The sequence below is a fragment of the Helianthus annuus genome, chromosome 15 (genome assembly GCF_002127325.2).
Source record: "Helianthus annuus cultivar XRQ/B chromosome 15, HanXRQr2.0-SUNRISE, whole genome shotgun sequence".
Taxonomy (NCBI): domain Eukaryota; kingdom Viridiplantae; phylum Streptophyta; class Magnoliopsida; order Asterales; family Asteraceae; genus Helianthus; species Helianthus annuus.
The window spans coordinates 18,549,280-18,570,229 of NC_035447.2; the positions used below are offsets into that span (position 1 = coordinate 18,549,280).

Below are 20,950 nucleotides of genomic sequence, written 5' to 3' on the forward strand. Positions count from 1 at the left end.
TTTTTTTAAAGATACGACGTTTTTAGTATTTAATATACAAAATTACATTTATTTAATATGTGTAATACACATAGTTTTTAAATATATAACTCTTTTTAAATCTATTCAACACGTGTAATATACAGGGTTTTTAAGGATGTAATATTTTTATTATTTGGTAAACTTATTCAACCCGATTATACATGGGTTTTTTTAAAGATACGGCGTTTTTAGTATTTAGTATACCAAATTACATTTATTTTATCTGTGTAATACACATGGTTTTTAAAGATATAACTATTTTTTTATTATTTGATATATAAAATTACATTTATTTAACCCGTACAATATACGGGGTTCATAAAGATATAACTTTTTTATTATTTAATATATAAATTACATTTATTCAACCCGTGTAATACACGGGGTTCTAACCTAGTACACTAATATTAAATCCCATATAATGAGTGGAATATTATCTAAAAACTTTACATGAAACATGCATAGTGATGTGATTCTAACCGATTATCAACAACTGCGAAATTTCAAGTTAAACAATTAAATTATAATATATGTTATAATTTAACTTAAAAGTACATAATGTCATACCACGTAAATAATAGCTTTTAACTAGGGCTGTAAACGAACCGAACGAACACGAACAAGGCCTTGTTCGTGTTCGTTCATTAAGGAAATAAATGTGTTCACGAACGGTTCATGAACACTTACCGAACGAGATTTTATGTTCGTATTCGTTCATTAAGGAAATGAGTGTGTTCGTGAACGGTTCACGAACACAAATAAATTTGGCGAACTCGACGAAGGATAAAGATAGATGGCCCAGAGAGTAGCACTCGAACTTGAATCCCTTATTGTGGAACGGAGGTCGATCGTACTCGTGGATGTAAATAATGAGAAATGAAAGAGAAATTATGTATAAACAAGGTGAAAGTGGGTTTCCTAATAAAAGTTTAATAATATAAAAAGTACAAATAAAATATAAGAAAGTACATAGATCTTCAATTAAAACACAAACATACGAACATAAATGAACGCAAATCAATGAATGTTCATGAACACGTTCACGAACACCTTACCGAACGTTCACGAACACAATTGAACGAACGAGACCTCTGTTCATGTTCGTTCATTTAACTAATCGAAGGAAATCTCTTGTTCATGTTCGTTCGTTTATTAAACGAACGAACATAAACGAACTTCCCGCCGAACGGTTCACGAACTGTTCGCTGAACGTTCGGTTCGTTTACAGCCCTACTTTTAACTATTATGTTGTGGTTTAACTAATATTAAAAGCTAAAAAGAAAATAACAAAAAAAATGTGATTAGTTGATCTGGGATGGACCCCATCTCACAATTCCCTCATGCCCATGCCTATTAGGGAAGTAAAAAATACTCGAGCCCGACTGGTTTACTCGAAACCTGAAGTATTTGGGACGGGTATACCCGATACTCGACGAGTATTGGGCCAGGTATGAGTATAGGTATGGAAAAAAAAATATTTCGCGAGTATGGAACGGGTATGTGATTAGACGATACCCAACAAGATTACTCGAAACTATATACCCGTTTACCGAAATATATACCCGAAAACATTTAAGTATTCATAGTTGTTAGGAATGTTTCATTTTTTGTAGCTTTATTATTTGAAAAATGAACTTTTATTTGAAATGTTTTTATATATATATATATATATATACATATATATATATATAGGATTAGGTTCAAACGTGAACAAAATCCCAAAAGTGAACTGCGTGAACTGATCTGGGCCCTTGATTTTTATGATCTTGAAATTAAAGTGAGTGGCATGATGGTAATTATTTGGTTAATTTTTTTCATTTAATCAAATACAAAAAGGGTATATGTGTAATTTTAATCTTAAATTGATTGCACAAATCTCTCACAAATCAAGTAATCAATTATCCTCTTAAATTGATTGCATAAATCTCTCACAAATCAAATCAAGGATTAGGAAAGATGTAACTTAATTCAATTATTAACATAATTATTTGTTTAAATGCGATGTACACATGTGTATTCTGATTTTGCCCTCTTTTTAATGCGATGTACACATGTGTATATCGTCTGTTTTTATGATATCTCAGAATTTTTTTTGTATTGAATGTTGATGTACACCTGTGAATTACTGTACACATATGTACGATGCTGAGTACACATGTGTACTGTTCTATTTATATACAAGTACGCATGTGTATACCGTTGAAATATGAAGGTTACGTGGATCTTAAAAATCAAAATTTGAATTCTGGTGATGAAATCTGAAATAAAAATTAAAATTGAAATTTTGTGATTTGTTGTTTGTTTTGATAATTATCTTATTAATAAATAAACATAATGTGGATAATGAATTTAAATTAGCAAAGATGTAACTTAATTCAATTATTAAAATAATGATTTAAATCTAATTTTTTATATAATTACAATCCTACACTTAACAACTAAAAAAGAAATCAAGGGACCATATCTGTTCACGCAGTTCACTCTTGGGAGATTGTTCACGTTGGAACCCTACCCTATATGTATATATATATTGATAACATTATTTGTATTCATACGCTATGAAATGCAAAATTATTTTTTGAGATTAAAATTATAATATATATATATATATGTATGTATGTACACATTTTTAATTGTACCAAACTAGTATTTAGGACTCTCATTTTGCGACAGGATTGCTAAACCGAAAAAAAAAGTACGCGTAAGAACGTCGAACCACGACACGCATTGCAGCATGTTAACTTGCAAAAATTAGATCAAACCGTAAAATATAGAACAGAATAGCCAAGTCGACTTAGGACCCGCGTGTTTCGAAGACATTGTTAAACCGCAAAAAATAGACATAAAAACATTAAGCCACACGTAAAGCATATAGACCTAAACATTGCAGGTGTCAACTCGCAAACAAAAAGACATAAAAACGTTGTACATGTCAACTCACAAAATATAGACTGAAACGTAAAACATTATCGTAAAAAAGCGTGTTTCAACTTGCAAAAATTAGACCAAAACGTAAATATAAATGAGAATAACTAAGTCGACATAGGACACGAGTGTTGCTATGCAATCACCAAACCGCAAAAAAAAAAAAAAAAAAAAAAACGTAAAAACATTGAACCACACACGCGTGTAACATGTTAACTAACAAAATTTAGACCGAAACGTAAAAAATATCATAAAAATAAAATGAATAACTAAGTCGAAACGATAATAAACCAACGTAAAAATGAAATTAAAAATGTAAAAACAAAAAAAAAGCTTAAGATTTAAATAATACACTTATAAAATTGAGGGGTATGATGCGTAAAAATATAAAAGTTAAGGGATTAAAATAAGTAAAAAATTGAATAGTAAAATCCTCTCACAAAACATTTTTGTAAATTAATATATATATGAAATATTATTATGATAATGATGTGTATGTTATTTATCATAATTTCATATATTATATACATTTTTAAAACATAAAATTATAAAGGAAAGTATAATATATATATATATATATATATATATATAGAGGCCGGTTATCATACAAATACTCTAATCGTACATTATGTACGCTACAACAACAACCGTACAATCATCTCATTAAAAGCGCGTGTTTAAACAATTAAATTAATCAAATTAAAATTAATAAAAGAAACCGCCAAGGTTAGAATCATCCATAGCGAGAACAAAACCCCTGATAATCAGCACACAATAACTCAAAATCATACCGTAAACCCAAAATCAAAACATTGCATTCTCCTTCTCCAAAACATTCCCTGCTACTCTCCATTGCGATTTCAACTACGATTCCATGAATATTGAGAAAAGAAGCAAAGCAAACAACGACAGACCACAAGCGAAGAAGATGAATCCAGGTATCTATTTACATTTGCGATTTAAAGTGTAATATACAGGAGCTTTAAAATCAGATGCGATTCTGTTTGTTTATTAACGTTTTAACTTAAACATATAGTTTTATAACATTACATATTGATAACAACTTCAATTTTGCTGGGGTTTATTACTGGTATATTTATTTATTAGGTTTTGCATTTTTTATGTAGTTGTCTTAATGATACTGATAGATGTGCGATATCATATAGGGTTTTGTTGTGGTTTTTATGACATTTGCGATTTCATATGATAAAAAGCTAGTATGCGGAAGGTTTTTTGTTTTAGGTTAGATTAAACTTGCGAATTGATATAAATGCAAATGCGATTTTATATCATAAGTTAGTTGTATTGTTTATGATTTATAATGATTGATAGTTTAGGTAATGCTTATGTAACAAATGCGAAATCATAACTCATATATGCGAATTGATAAAATAACACACGCGAATTGATATCTAACACATGCGAATTGATGACTTGTTGTACATGATTAACTGATAAATGCGATTTTGTAATTGTTTTTAACTATAGCATGCGATTTTGTAGAAATAGAATCTGATGATGACTTTGAAGGACCAATATCAACTCTGATAAAAATTAACAAGAATAGAAAGAGATTGGTGATTCAAGAAAGTTCAGAAGATGATGACTTTGTTAAGCCACCCCCAAAAAAGAAAAAAACATGAGAAGAAAGAAGATAAGAGGAAATCAAAGATACACACAAAAAAACATTCAAAAAAGGGGCAACAACCTAAACAGAACATAGAGAGTTTTTCAAATACAACAATGAAGCAATACTGCTGAGATGCCAACCTAACTCATATATGGATACTGTTAGAAGATTTTCAAAAAAACAGATTGATGATGTTAGGGATATGGGGTTTGGAGCTATTCTGGATATCAACATCAACCATATTTCGACAAGATTGACATATTGGCTAGCGAGAAACTTTGATGAGAAGTTCGATAAGCTAAACGTAGGAAAACACCAAATAAAAATAACATCGGACACAGTTTATGAGGTATTTGGAATACCAAAAGGTCCAAAGAAGGTTGAAATAATAGCCGATAAGAGAAAAGTCAAAAAGCAAGAGAAAATTGAAAAAAGTCAAGAACCGGGAAATGCGGTCCCGGATACATTCATCCGCCAGTGGGGACAAAACGCGAGAATTACCCATGGCTTAATTGCAAATACAATGGAAAATCAAAGAGACGGAGGGAGTCTGTTTAAATTAAATTTCCTTGTATACTGGATGACGTTCTTTGTAGAAATTACAAAGGCAACACTTGCAAATGATAGATATTTGCTCGGTGTAGAAGATGTTGAGGAAATAAAAAATCTAGATTGGTGCTCATATCTACTCGAAACCTTGCGCCGGACACGAGCGGGCTGGAAGAACTATAAGATACAGTTCGTAGGACCTGTTGCCTTTCTTACGGTATACATTACTACATTTAATAACGTATTTAAAATACTAGTTTGTTCTTTTATATAATTAAATGATCTTGCGATTTATACAGCTTCTATACACGCATGAGTACAACAAAAAGCTTAACCTGTTTGAGAAAGCCGTGGAGATGCCGGTTATTCGTTATATAACATCTTCAGAGATTGATAAAGTCGAAGATCATATTTCGGATAAAGGACCTCTATGGATATCAAGTGAGAGTGAAGAAGAAGAAGATAGTGAAGAAGAAAATGAAGAAGAAAATGAAGAAAAAATGAAGAAGAAGAGGGTCCTCCGGAGGATGATTATACACTACGACCACCGGTTGACACGACGATAAGCTACAAAAGAAGGACTGCGCGCGTAGTACAAAACGAAGAAACCAGGGCGAGCCAAAAGATGACGAGATCATTGATGATTTCATGGATTTCAGTTTTGAAATCCATGAAATATCTCAGATGAACATTGACTTTGAAGTTGGAACGCAGACACAGAAAATGATGGATTATTGCAACACTCATGCTCAACTTTCACCATCGGTATGCTACGACACAGCCCACGAACAACAACTAGAGGCTTCGAGAGCAAACAAAAAGGTAAGTGTAAAAAAATATTAATTTAAGTTATTTAACTTAATCAATTATATTTAACTTCTATATTGATATTACAGAATCTGTTGAAAAAGATGAAAGCAAATGTCAAAAAATACCTTAAAATGGTTTGAGATGTTCAAGAGATGAACAACTTAGTGTCAGAAGCAAAAACTAAGTGTTTTTGGGATCCGGAGGTTATGAAGGCTTGTAAAGAGTGGGATCAGACGCTTCAGAATAATCCCATTTGTCTGCCACCTGATCCGGTTCAAGAGCATGAAACTGCAGCCTCTCCTGGTCATCAAGAACCTGAAAACCCAGCTTCTGAGGTTCATCATGAAGTTACTACAAACGAAGAAGGTAGAGAGGATGAAGAAGAACAAAAAGTAATATCCAATGTTTTGGTACAATTGGCATCAGAAGGTAACACATGCGATATAATATAAAAATTCACTAAAAAGTTTGCATTTGCGAAACCTATGAAAAACACATGCGATACTATCAAAAACACTTCAGATTTGATTTCGCACACGATGTCATGTATACCCCTGCGATTTTGATTCTGCTGTATTAAATAAAATAATTTGAATCTATAGGTACACTGCAACCAGATGATGGAGGAGTCACAGACACCCTTATTGCAAACATTCAAATAGTGGAACCGGGTGTATATGCTTACCAAACAACTGCCAATGGTAATAAAACCCTTTACTTTATGAGAAAACTTAAACATCATAAATTATTGTATATCTTAAATTACTCTGGCATGCAGAAACTGGTGAAAATGAAACTGTTGTCGAAGAGACAGTGAACTTGGCAGAATCTACACAAAAAGTCCAGGAAGAAGTGCCAGAAAAGACCCTCAACAACTCGATACGGACGTTGAAGTTGAAAAGGAAATGGAACCTGAATGCCCTCAGGTAACTGCTGAAGAATTGCATTCAGTTGAGTTGGTTTTGAGCATAGGACCAACATTGGAAGAAGATAAAGGAAAAAAACAAACTAAGGGGAGAAAAACCACAAAGCCAAAGCAAGTTCCAAAACAAGTTATACCAAAAGGGTTAAACGAACCGCTTTATAAGACAATAGAACAAGCAAAAATGAGAGGTGATAAAAGATGTGCAGAGCTTGGAGACAAATTTTGTTCCCCTTACTGCAATAGAGTGGTGAACATGCATGAAGCACTCTTGACCCAAGAATTGAGTGTGATCCGCTTCACATTTGCTACCTTTGCAGGCTTGCAGTAAGTAGAAAAACATATATCAACAAACAAAAATCTAATAAAAATATACAAAACAAAAACTAATTATTTATTTTATGACTGGCAGAGAAGAGTTTTACCGATCAAAAACTGAGGTTGCAACATTCAAAGCTGTGTTTGAAAGCTTCTACAGGGAACAATACGTAGCATCGAACGGAATAGATGCATTTGTAGATATTCTAAACCTTGAAGAGAAGAAAAGGGATAGAAAATCATCACCACACAGATTCTTCTTGTATTCCACAATGATGGTATGTTTTCATATACATTTTGTCATTTGAAATTCTAAAAAGTAAATGCATATTAAATGATTTCGCAAACTAGTTATATCTAAATTGCATGTATTATGGTAGAATTTTTGCTTTTGAACATTTTCATACTGTTGTAATTTCGCATGTGTTGTATATACTATTCGCATGTGAAAAAAATCAAATGTTTGCCTTTCTCCTACTGTTGTAATTTCGCATTTGGTACATACACTATTCGCATGTGAAAAAAGAAACCATTGTTTGCATGGATTTGACTCTGGTTACATAACATACAGCCGAATATCTGTTACGACGAGGAGAAATACACAGACAACCAACGACTCAAAATATTTGCCTCGAATTTTGAAGACATGTTAAATAGATATGAGGTAAAAAAAACTTGAATCGGTTGACCTGGTGTTTATTCCGGTACTTCAAGGTGACCACTTCTATGTCTTGTGCTTCAACTTAAAAACCGGCAAAATTGAGCTGATTGACAATTCAGCTGCAAAACAAGAGTTTAAGGAAATATACAAGGGGCTTCCAGAAACACTGGTAATACAAAAACCTATACATATACATGTTATATTTTATGTAAAAGCTACTAACAAAATGTTACAATGTTACAGAGAAGGGTATTGGTTTTATACCTACAAAATGCTTTAAAACCAACACCGGCTATAGAAGAACTTGCAACCTCAGTGATAGAAAGAAAAGAGATGGATTGGAGGACGAAGAATAATGGCGTAGACTGTGGAGTGTTTACGATGCGTCACATGGAAACGTACAAAGGAGACCAAAAACCATGGGTGACAGGATTTGTGAATGAAGATGAAGTAAACAACAGACAGAAAGCACAACTTCATCTCCTAAGGACAAGATATCTCAGCAAAATCATTCTATCAGAACACAACATGCATCGTCAAAAAATAATTAAAATGGCCAATGCTTTCGACAAAAGGCCAGACAAAGAGAGGTATATGAAAGATCTGGATAAGATAATCCCAGAAAGGATGAGTACATATTTTGACAGGGAAAACTAAACTTCATTTGATGATGTATTTATGTTACATATTTCAACTGCTTTAGTTCTCTTATTAATTTCGCATATATTGGTGTTTCTTAATTGGCAATTGTGTTTTTATTTCGCATGTGTTTTGTTTGAAAATCGCATGTTTCACATTGAATTCTTAAAATTTGCGAAATACAAGTCCATTACATAACAAAACATGCAAATTTATTGGAACATACACCAAAAAAAAAAAAAAAAAAACAGTTCATTCAAAAGATGAAAGAAACTCTATTTTCATCTTCATTGAGCATCTTAATACAGTTATTGCACCGGCCAACTGTTTCAACTGTTTCTCATCCCTCTCACCCAAATCCACCATAAACATAACTGCAATTTCTTTAAGGCTACTCACTTGCATCTGGGATAACAAGTTCAGAATTTCTTGTCTTCTCTTCATGTTTTCTGTTACACGAGAAATGTTGGCCTCCAACATCTCTTGACAAGTTTGATCCTCTTGAATCTGTTGCTAAATCCTTTTCCTCAAAACCTGCTTGATACTTGGTTCAGAAGAAGAAGAAGAGGATGTTGGTAGATCTGCCATTTTTTAATTGGATGTTTGCAATAGTGATGAAAACATAGAATATATAATAAAAAAAAATTATTGATATGAATTATTGAAATCAATTATTGAACTGAATTATTTGATTTCAATAATTGAAACACACTGTGAAAAAATAAAAATAATTACTCATAAAGATTGCGAAATCAAAAGCTACAATTGATAAAAATCTTTAAGGTTTGCGAAATCTCGAATTAAACTTGCGAAATTATATATCAAACTTCATTGTGTGCGAAATTACTATATTTAACATGCGAAATTATGCAACAGATCCATTCCTTTTACTAGTTGGATTATTTTAAAACATCACATGCGATATATAAAAAGACACATGCGATATAGTAACACAACAATTAATTCCAATAAACACTTATCTTCTACCCTGATTACAAATCTAATAATAAAAAAAAACTTCAAATAAAAAAAAACCCAAAACTCAAATAAATGACGGATCAAGTAGTTCTTGCGGTTCTTACAACTCGAGGTGGTTCTCATTCTAGCGGCCCCCTATATATATATATATAGGGAGAAAATCATGCGAGAACCACCTCTTATTGCGAGAACCGCGAGAACCAATGTGAACACAACCAAAAATGCCTAAAAATAGCTAAAAATCACACAAATTTTTTTTTATATAAAAATCGCTACTTTTCGAAGCAAAAAAAAAAAAAGAAAGAAAAATTAAAATTTAAAAAAAAAAAAAATTTTTTTGGCCACTAAAAGTAGCGATTTGAGCATAAAAAATATTAAAAAAAAAAAATTTAGATCTTTTTTTTTTATTTTTTTAGATTTTTTTTAGATATTTTTAGGTTTTTTTTGGGGGGGTTTAGTTTTTAGCATTTTAGCTGGGGGGGGGGGGAGGGGTGGGGGGGAAGGGGTTTAGGTTTTTGGGGGGTGGGGGAGGGACGTTTAGGTTTTTGTGTGTGTGTGGGGGGGGGAGGGTTAGGTTTTTTTGGGGTTTTAGTTTTTAGCATTTAGCTTGGGGGGGGGGTGGGGGTTAGGTTTTTTTAGCTATTTAGGTTGTGTTTACATTGGTTCTCGCGGTTCTCGCAATAAATGGAGTTCTCGCATGAGCCCCTCCCTATATATATATCTAACTACTATAATAAAAGAAACCACTTTAGGGACACTTGTCATCATATTAGGCCATCTTTTATAAATAATTATTATTTTAATTTAATTTATTCTAATTAATTATAGATAATTCTCCTACAAAATATTATTTAATTTAATATCTTATATTATAGATAACTCTCCTACTAAATATTATTAGTTTAATATCTTATGAATAATTATTATTTAGTTTAATCTCCTTCTCATTTATAATACTATTTATTTGAATCAATTATATTTGAACGTTTTGTTTAGTTTGGTATAAGATAAATTTTACGAAACTCAAAATAAAATTAGCTAATATTATTCATCATTTACGGAGTTTTAAATAAAGGGTTAAATTTATTGAGACTTCGTTAACAAATTTTGCAACAGAATAATCTATTTTTATCACGAAAATCAAACTTTGTATTATTATGTTAAATATTTTTATTTTCACTGTATAAAATTACATTTACTCGACTCATGTAACACATGAGGTTTTTTAAGAATATAACTTTTTATTATTTGATATATAAAATTAGATTACTCAATTCGTACCATACACGGGGTTTTTTTTAAGGATACATATTTTTTATTATTTAGTACAGAAAATTACATTTATTCAAACGTGTAATGCGCATATTTTTAAAGATGTAGTTTTTTTTATTGTTTGGTATATAAAATTACATTCATTCAACCCGTGTAATAAATAAGGTTTTTTAAAGATGTATTATTTTATTATTTGATAAACAATATTACATTTATTTAACCCGTGTAATACACGTGGTTTTAAAGATATAACTTTTTTATTTTGTATATAAAATTACATTTATTCAACCTGTACAATATGGTCTTATAGATATAATTTTTTATTATTTAATATATAAAATTATAATCATTTAACTCGTACAATAAATGAGGTTTTAAAGAGATACTGTTTTATTATTAGTATATAAAATTTATTTATTCAATCTCGTGTAATACACGGGGTTATATATATATATATATATTATATACATGAAAATCCCAACGAGTTTACCCGATATCCGCAGATATGTCTGATACCTGACGAGTAAATATACGCCAAATGCCAGACCAGTAATGGACCGGGTATGAGTAAGATTTTACAATCAGGAATGAGTATATGTATAAAATTAGCCATATCTAACCCATACCTGACCCATTACCATTCTTAATGCCCGTTATGGGAGTGTACTGCCTTCCTTATTCCTTCTTGACGGCCCTCTTTAACTAGCAGACATGATGTTTAAAAGAAAGTTTTGTGTGGGATGGCATGTGACTTACATTCGTCTACACGTTTTAATTAAAAAAGTTATTGGGTAATGTGCTTTCGTGTGTGACCAAGGAAGATGATTTAAAATAAACATCGATTCTTCTAGAAAGTCAACTTACATTCATCTACACGTTTGAATATTATGCACAACGGTTCAAAAAAAAAAAAAAAAGAATATTATGCACAAACAAATAGCCTACAAGGCATTAAAGAATGTAGGAGAGAAGGCATACGTACATGCATACGATATATAGACCTTAACCAATCTTATCAAACCCATGTGTTAACGATAAAAAGAACAATCAGTATCAGTATCTCATATTCATTATCATGTGGAGTGTATATTGTAGATCTAGCGGAATATTATATGTTTGGGACTACATTTTTAAAGAACTTTGAACGCTTGATGAATAATTGAACTATGTGTAAACCTTGCAACCTATGTACAAAGTATTATGACAAAGAATCAAAGTTGCAAAGGTGTTATTATTTGCATAGTTTATTATTTTAATTTCTAAGTATCTAATATAGATGGTAAATTGTCATAAATATGTATAAATGCTTTCGTGCTCACCCTATAAGAACATCCGTAGTGGGGAAAAATTTGTGCGTTTTATGCAAGGCCGACTTTAGTTTGAGTATAATAAAGCAACTGCTTAGGGCCACCAACTCTAAAGGGCCTCATTTTTTCATATATATTAATTTTTACTGGTTTAATTCGAGGGCTTCTCAGTAAATTATTAGGTATCATATTAAGCAAGAGGTGTCATTGTATCCAAATTGTAAGGAGTTATTGTAGATTAGTTGAGTTGAACAATGAGTTAAAATGGCTAAGTCGTCTCTCAAAACACATAAAATTTGCAAGGTTGAGGATAATATTCTGAAGACCTCATTTTTCGAGTTTGCTTTAGGCCTTCACAAAGGTTGACCCGGTCCTGGTTTTATGGCAAAACCACGCCCCCAAACCACCCCCATGGGCGTTTTTCTCAAAAAAAAAAATTGTTTTCGCGTTGTTTTTTCCACGCCATGTTCATTTTGTGTTGGCCAATGACTATGTATCCCCTTTTGTTTGGCCAATAACAATTTTTTTTATGGTTTTTCTATTTAAATTCTATTACATCCCTTTTAACATAATGTCCACATCCCCCTACACCTATTTTAGAAAAACCTCTCATAATGCCCCATTACTGACTGAAGTGTTACATGACGTAAAACACCTAAGGATGGGGTGTCTTCCACTACACATGGTCTAACTAAGAAGATATGTGAATGCTCTATGTTGCCCATCTTAGACAAATTGTAATTTTTTTTAACAGTTTCCATGCGCACCATATAACTATAATGTGAGTGTTTGGCTTTGTCCTAAAGTATACGTTGACGTCATCGATGTCATGCACTTCAATCAAGCGAAAGATGAGATTTGAGTAATAGAGCGTGAATGCAAAACATCTCTTGTCAACTTATATATGCAGCTTGTCCTTTTTTTAATGGTGGCGAAAACAAATTATATTAGAACAAACCCCAACCAGCATAGAGCATCTCCTTTATTTGACTTAACAAATTTGTTGCTAAACTGGGTAAAGTTAAAAGAATATACGGTGTGCAGGGGTTTGAAAACGAGGCGTTATGTGACATGTGGATGACACGTAACTACGCGTCAGAAAAGTGGTTTGGTGCAAAAACGGGAGGTGTGGGACATGACGTGAATGAGTGGCGTTATTTGACACGTGGCACACAATTTTTGTTATTATATTTATAAACTAAAAATCTATTTAATTTTAAAAGAAATCATTAATACTAATATAATAAATAACATTAATAAAAATAAGATTACATAATTTAAAAAACTATAAAGTTAAAAAAATAACTGAAACTAATAAAAAAACGAAACTAAGTACGAGATTTATCCGTTATTTCTTGCTTCGCTTTCTCGTACATCGCTCGTTCTTCCGGTCCAAGGTGATCAACCTTGATAGCGAGGAATTTCCTATCCAACTTCCTTTCTTTTTGTTCGTAAATCTCGAGAGCTTTTATTTTTTTATATAGGGGAGTATTTATTTTTTTAAGTGAAAATCTTCTTTTTTTAAATTTGTGCCGTTGGGGTTCAACGGCTATTAGCTACGCCAATAGACAAACATCACGTCGCCCCAACCACTGCCTCAACGCCGGTGGAAAACAGTCTGCCCCGCACACAACACCGCCTACAACGCCGCTCCCTGGGTGATGTGTGCGACGTGGAAAAGCATAAACACCACCAAACCACGCCCACACTTCTAATCGGTTAAGTAAGAGTAAAAGATAATTTGGCAAGAAACAATATCTGTCATTTTAACCAAACCAAAAGAACGATTCATATAGTGTACAAAATCTGCATAAAAATCAAACATCATCCCATCTCAATAATTAATGAACATTCCATATATAACTTGTTTTTGCTTTGTATAAACCCGGTAATTAAAAAAATAAAGAATATATTTTATGTAAGCCTAAAAAAATTTAAATCTTGTGGGAAAGAAACATGAACAAGGTTGTCCTCTACAGTCTCCAAGATGAAAATTTTTAATCTTGTGTCTAACTTCTAGATAATTCATGAGTAGACGACATGCTCTTATAAATCTCCGAAAGCAATCTACTTTGAAACTCATCATTCGAACTTGCAATTTTCGACGATCGCCTAGCCTTTGAAGTATCTTTGTCATGTTTCCTTGATTTTGTGAAGTTCAACGCATTCTTGATCTTCCCAAACCAGGTATGGTTGTCCTCGCCAAGACGAATAGTCTTTACGCTCCTTCCCCCATCAAACCCGCCGTATGCCGCTCTCCTCCACACTTTGCTTCTATCAACTGCAGTTGAAACACTTCTTGAAAGATTTCTAGATAGGTTTCTTGAAAAGTTTTCCATTTTTTTGTATCTTCAAACTTTTATTTTCTTATGTTTCTTGAGTTTGATGGTTGTGCTGAGAGAAATGGTTTTGATGCATATTTATACATATGTAGAGATGAGGCGAATTTGGAGTTTACTAGAGTATTATTAAGCATGTGTGATTTGCTGACCATATTATGTAGTCAATAAAGTCGATTTGTTTAATAAAATGAAAATAAAAAGCACCTTCGTGTAGCCAACCGTATGCGACGAGTCTTCCTCACATTCCTTGAAGATTGAAAAATGCGACTTTACAATCCTTTATAACAATATTATTATTATTATTATTATTATTCTTATTCTTATTCTTATTATTATTATTATTATTATTATTATTATTATTATTATTATTATTATTATTATTATTATTATTATTATTATTATTACTAGGGAGAAAGCCCGTGCGATGCACGGCATGCATAATAGATATTGTTTGTTTGTGGTAAGACGTCTGACACGGCCGATGCAACTAAACATTTTTAGAAACAAACTTTCCTCTCGGGAAGACAACGGGGTTTTCGCACCCATCACACCACATATCGTTGTCTTCACGCCCCACACCTTTCATGCAATTCCCACCGCCACATGTCAGCCTGAACCACTCTTGGCTATTGCGTATGCGTTTGACTTCAACACGACAGGTAAATTCAGCACACTGCATATATTACCAGCATAACTATAAACTTTAACCATTTGATTCAAAAATGATAACCAATATTGTGCTTATCCAAAATGACATATCCTAAGTGTATATTACATTCTAATGCAAACTTGATTTGACCTTAACCAAAATGACCAACGTTTACATATTCTTGGTTCGCCACGAATTACGTACACACTTTATCTACCCAATATTTAAATTACATTTTGTGTTTTCAATAAATATTTATAAACGTGAATTCGGTATTAAAAAAAACAGTACTTTTTTCGATATTAAAAATGTGAATTCGGTATTAAAAAATATTTATAAATATTTATAACTGTTAAAAAATATTTATAAATATCTATAAATGTGAATTCCGTATTAAAAAATAGATTTCAGTATTAAAAAAAACATTATTTTTTTTCAACCGCAATATAGTCCTCCTATGTGATGTGGATACAACCAACAACCGTGTGGGGTCAGCTTGGTCGTCACAAACTATACGAATTTGGATTTGGTTATTGCCTGTCAAACTCGTAAACTGACTGTTAGGTTTTAACATACGAATGTAAGTCCAAATAGATGTTTGATTTAATGTATCAAAAAATAAGCTTGTGCCTTCATATAAATCAACTCATATATGCATATGAAAATTGTATGATCATATGTAATAACAATCAACCTGTCAGGAAGTCATTTCTTGATTTATAATAATACCATAAAAGGATGAATGTATATATAGGTGGAGTTATTGTAAAAAAGGCCTAAAGTGTGAGAAAGGTAAGAAAGAATCTCAACCATTAGATCTAAATTAATTGAAAAGGGTAAGATTGTAAATTCAAATATGGTAATCCTTGATTTAAGGATTTGGAGAGAGAAAAACCTGGATTTTAGGACTTATAACCGTCGATAAATATAACACCATTCATAACATGTTCATACATGGTGTTTTAAATATAACACAATTCAGAAAAAAAAACACCATTCAGCAAACAAAATAACACCATTCAGTACAAAATAACACCATTCAACAAATAAAATAACACCATTCAGTAAATAAAATAACACCATTCAGCAGTAAAAAAACACCATTCAGTACAAAGAATATAACACCATTCAGTACAAAAATAACACCATTCAGTACAAAAATTAACAACATTCAGTAAACAAAATAACACCATTCAGCAGTAAAAAAAACACCATTCAGTACAAAAAACACCATTCAGAAAATAAAAATATAACACCTCTGTATCATCTTCTTCACTTCCGGCACCACCACCACTGCCACTTCCGGCACCACCACTGCCGATCCAACACCACCACCACCGCCGCCGCTCGAACCACCACAATAAACATGCGATCTTCATCAATCGGATCAATCTTCATCAATGATTTCTGCGATCTTCATCAATCGATCTTCATCAATCGGATCAATCTTCATCAAATGATTTCTGCGATCTTCATCAATCGATCTTCATCAATCGGATCAATCGGATCATCTTCATCAATCTTCATGTTATCAACGATTTCTTCATCAATCGATCTTCATCAATCGGATCAATCTTCATCAATGATTTCTGCGATCTTCATCAATCGATCTTCATCAATCGGATCAATCGGATCATCTTCATCAATCTTGATGTTATCAACGATTTCTGCGATTAGAGAGAGAGAGCGTGCGATTGGAGAGAGAGAGCGTGCAATTGGAGAGAGAGAGAGATTGTAGGGATTTTAATTACAGTTACCTCTTTTGAATGGATTTAAAAGACTTTATTACCCCTATAATTTTCAATTCAGTCCAAAAAATAAAATAAATTTTACATTTTGGTCCCTATTAATCTAAACCATTAGATCAAAGATCTAATGGTGTGTATTCTTTCTTATCTTTCTCACACTTTTAGTCTTTTTTACAGGATCCTCTACCCTGTATATATATATATTGAACATATGGTTCTTTTTGAGTCTTAACTAATAAAAAACATCCATATTTATTTAGTGGCAATCTTGCTGTCTAACCCAAAATGTATGATAGAAAATCTAGCACCAAGATCCCACTAAACGCGTTTTTGGTTATTGGGTTACCTTTGTAAATAATCCTTCAAGTATACCTTTAACACAATTAAATTAATTAACTTAAGATAAAAATAAAAAATATATAAACTCATTTGGGTAATCATATTATAATTATCCATAATTAAATATTTAGCATATATAGTTAAGTTAATATTAAATTTAAAAGTATATATTTCTTTAACATTATAATTTTATAAAAGAGACGGTCGAGATAACAAATTACGGAGGCTGGAATCGTGTCATGCGTCCTCCCTAATATTATGTGTAGAGATAGAGATATATTGTCCTTTACTCTTCGATTTCGATAAAGATAGATAATCTAAAATGAATATTCTATATATACAATCTAGTTTGTAGGGCATACCATGTGATGCTTGTTTCTTCTACCGTGGGTCAAGATGGCTTCTAGTGTGGTCCATTTTTCTGAATACCCAGCAACAGAATCGTTCCTTGCCATGGCCACACGTGTAGACAGAGCGGTTATAGATTGTTGGAGAGAAGGCGGGTATGGACTGCAATATGAACAAAGATTTATAAAGCCATTTAGATGGTCTTTTGAAACGGACAACATTAATTAACACAAAATTAAATGATGATTGTTATGGGAAAATGATAAATCACTTACTTTTATTAGAGTGAAACCGAGAAGTTAGGGGTTTGCATACAAAGGGACATAACAATTATAGACACATTAATATAATAAAGTAGAATTAAAAACATCATTAAAGCTGTATTTATGAAGGTAAATATGTAGTTAGGGTCTGAAATCAATGTCCTTTAATTGATGTGTGGTTAGAATATAGTTTAATGTCATGTTAAATTAGAAACCATACATACTGTAAGGAACATGTATAACAATATATCACTAAGTAACATTAACTATTGAGTATTTTTAAAATATGGTTAAGAACACATAGTAAATTAGGTGACATATACAATTATTATGATTGTCTTTTATGTTATAATTATTAAGAGTATTATTATTATTATTGTTATTATTGTTATTAGATATCATGGATAAGTCAAAAGGCATAATGTAAACCTATGTGCTATTTGAGTAAATGTTTATCAATGATTCATATGATAGTAAGATGGTGTAACCTAAGCGAAGCCCCTCTATCATGATACTTAAGATGCTTAGATGGTTATGAATAATTCACAAGATGATATATATGATAATATAACCTTTATGTAGACGCATTCTCTCATGTTATTCCTTTTTACTTAAAAATTTTGCAACTATTAAACATTATGATGCATTTTTTAAATAAAAAATATTATAGTATTATAAAGGTTATGTTCGTACAAAAATCAGGGGGGTTGCTTCTAGTCATACAATAACAAAAAAATAATTTTGACCATTTTGCCCTTACTACTTTCTCATGTTGTAAGACCCAAACGTGCAAAAAAACTAATAGAACTGGGACACAAAGCAACTCCACTTTTGGTCAACTCCAACTTGGCCCATTTGTAAGTTATTTATTTGGATATACTCAATTTGAGATAAAATATAAATTAAAATCAACCTATGATAATCAAAAGAAAATAAATTCACCTGCGAAGTGTATATGTGGCTCCTATATCTTAAACTGTGGGGTATGGTGGGGCGGGGGTTTAGGGCATGGGTTGACACGTGGACTTCGAGCCCCCCGCTGGTGAGTGACGTGTTAGGTCGGTATGACGGGGCGTGGCTAGCCCGCGTGGGTTGGCCAGCTTTAATAAAATTTAAAAATAAACCATAAAAAACGGTTATAAAGCCATTTAGATGGTCTTTTGGAATGGACAACATTAATTAACACAAAATTAAATGATGATTGTTATGGGAAAATGATAAGTCGCTTACTTTTATTAGAGTGAAACCGAGAAGTTAGGGGTTACATTTTAGGGTGTGAGAAACAGGAAGGGGAGAATTAGAAACGGGTCAAATTTTGTTTATTTCTGGCCCCTTGTTAATAGGCAATTACAACTTGAAAGACATAAATGTATTTAAGAGACTCATAATGAAGGTTGTAAAAAAATTGGTATAACTAAATTTTTAAGTATAAGTATACATAGATATTGGCCATGGCTTTTTTGGTTCATGAACTCTGTACGGACTTTTATAGTGCCACCAGAACATGTGTGCCCCAGTTTTCACCCAAGAAGTTAAAAAAATCCAATCTTTAAAAGTGGGTAGCCTTTAGTTTCTTAAAAAATAAATAAATAAATTTTTGAATCTTACCGGGTCTGACTTGAACATAACCCCGACGCTCTGATCCATCTTGGGTGCATGTAGCCATGGCTAATCTTCCATGAAAATGTGGAAGAACAATGCATGTTATGGTAGTAATGAATAAAATTGCAAAACTGAAATTTCTCATTTTGCAAGAAAGATGAAAAGTTTAGACTAATATGAGAAGACAATTGAAGGTATTTATATGCATGGGAAAGGGAATTATTGATCAAGGATGGGCAATTACAACTTGAAAGACAAAAATATATTTAAAGAGGCTCATAATGAAGGTTGTAAAATAGTTGATATCACTAAATTTTTAAATAATCCAATCTTTAAAAGTGGGTAGCCTTTAGTTTCTTAAAAAAATAAATAAATAAATTTTTGAATCTTACCGGATCTGACTTGAACATAACCCCGACGCTCTGATCCATCTTGGGTGCATGTAGCCATGGCTAATCTTCCATGAAAATGTGGAAGAACAATGCATGTTATGGTAGTAATGAATAAAATTGCAAAACTGAAATTTCTCATTTTGTAAGAAAGATGAAAAGTTTAGACTAATATGAGAAGACAATTGAAGGTATTTATATGTATGGGAAAAGGAATTATTGATCAAGGATGGGCAATTACAACTTGAAAGACACAAATATATTTAAAGAGGCTCATAATGAAGGTTGTAAAATAGTTGATATCACTAAATTTTTAAATATATATAGATTATTAATGTTGTAAAACAAACTCTCAGAGACCGAATACTTGCTGACTAATCACTACAAGATAGGCTGCCGAGACGATTTTTTTCAGTTCTGCCTAATCGCTAACGAGTTTAGTCAAAACTCAAAAGAGAGGTCTATTTAAATGTAACACCCACCTTTTAAAAATAAGATATCATCAAACTTTATAAAACTAATTCCTTTAAAGTACTGAAACAAAATGGCATCATTAATTTACGGGAAAATTACGAAATTGTTGGTTGACTAAGGGGGTTTTCAATTTTGTTACTCTCATGCGTCATTGGAAGGACCACTGAGCTTCGGAAGAGTCCGTATCTTATGTTGATGCGTCCATGTCCCTAGAAGCTGACACGTGTCCCACATGTTTATACGTCCTTGAAAGGACCATTCCGGTGCGTCCTTGGAAGGACCATTCTGATGCGTCCTTGGAAGGACCATTCCGGTGCGTCGGCCTGACTCATTAATTAATTATTATTTTTTTTTTTTTGAATTTTTTTTACTATTAAACAAACATATTTTACTTTTACTAATATAATTTTGCGTCCTTCCCTTTTAAACCAGCAACTTCTGTGAGTGCCATTCTCCATGACTCAATCCTTTGTGCACATTCACTTTTTTTCTCTGCATTTATTTGTTTCTCCGTCCTCTTTTTATGCTTTGCTATTGCTTACCCGAAGCTCTGTTGTTGCTTTCTAACATCAGTAGGCTCCACATCATAGAAGATGGGGATGACGAATTGGTTAAACTTCTTCTGTTGCTGGAGGATTAATACCAATTCGTCTAGGCACCATGTTGACGAAGCATAATTCTTCAACAATACGATAACAGAAGCCCTGGATGACTGAATCGCACTCTCCAGTTCTGGTTTTAGTGGTTCTTTCAATGAGTGAATG

General features: G+C 32.3%; 1 protein-coding gene across 1 annotated transcript; it reads left to right on the top strand.

Moving 5' to 3' along the window:
• The first annotated feature begins 7,058 nt into the window (after positions 1-7,058).
• On the top strand, positions 7,059-7,963 carry LOC110891872. Its single transcript, XM_022139386.2, has 3 exons — positions 7,059-7,184; positions 7,270-7,453; positions 7,747-7,963. The coding sequence occupies exons 1-3, from the start codon at positions 7,114-7,116 to the stop codon at positions 7,852-7,854; spliced, it is 363 nt and encodes a 120-aa protein (XP_021995078.1). The 5' UTR covers positions 7,059-7,113; the 3' UTR covers positions 7,855-7,963.
• The last annotated feature ends 12,987 nt before the right edge of the window (positions 7,964-20,950 follow it).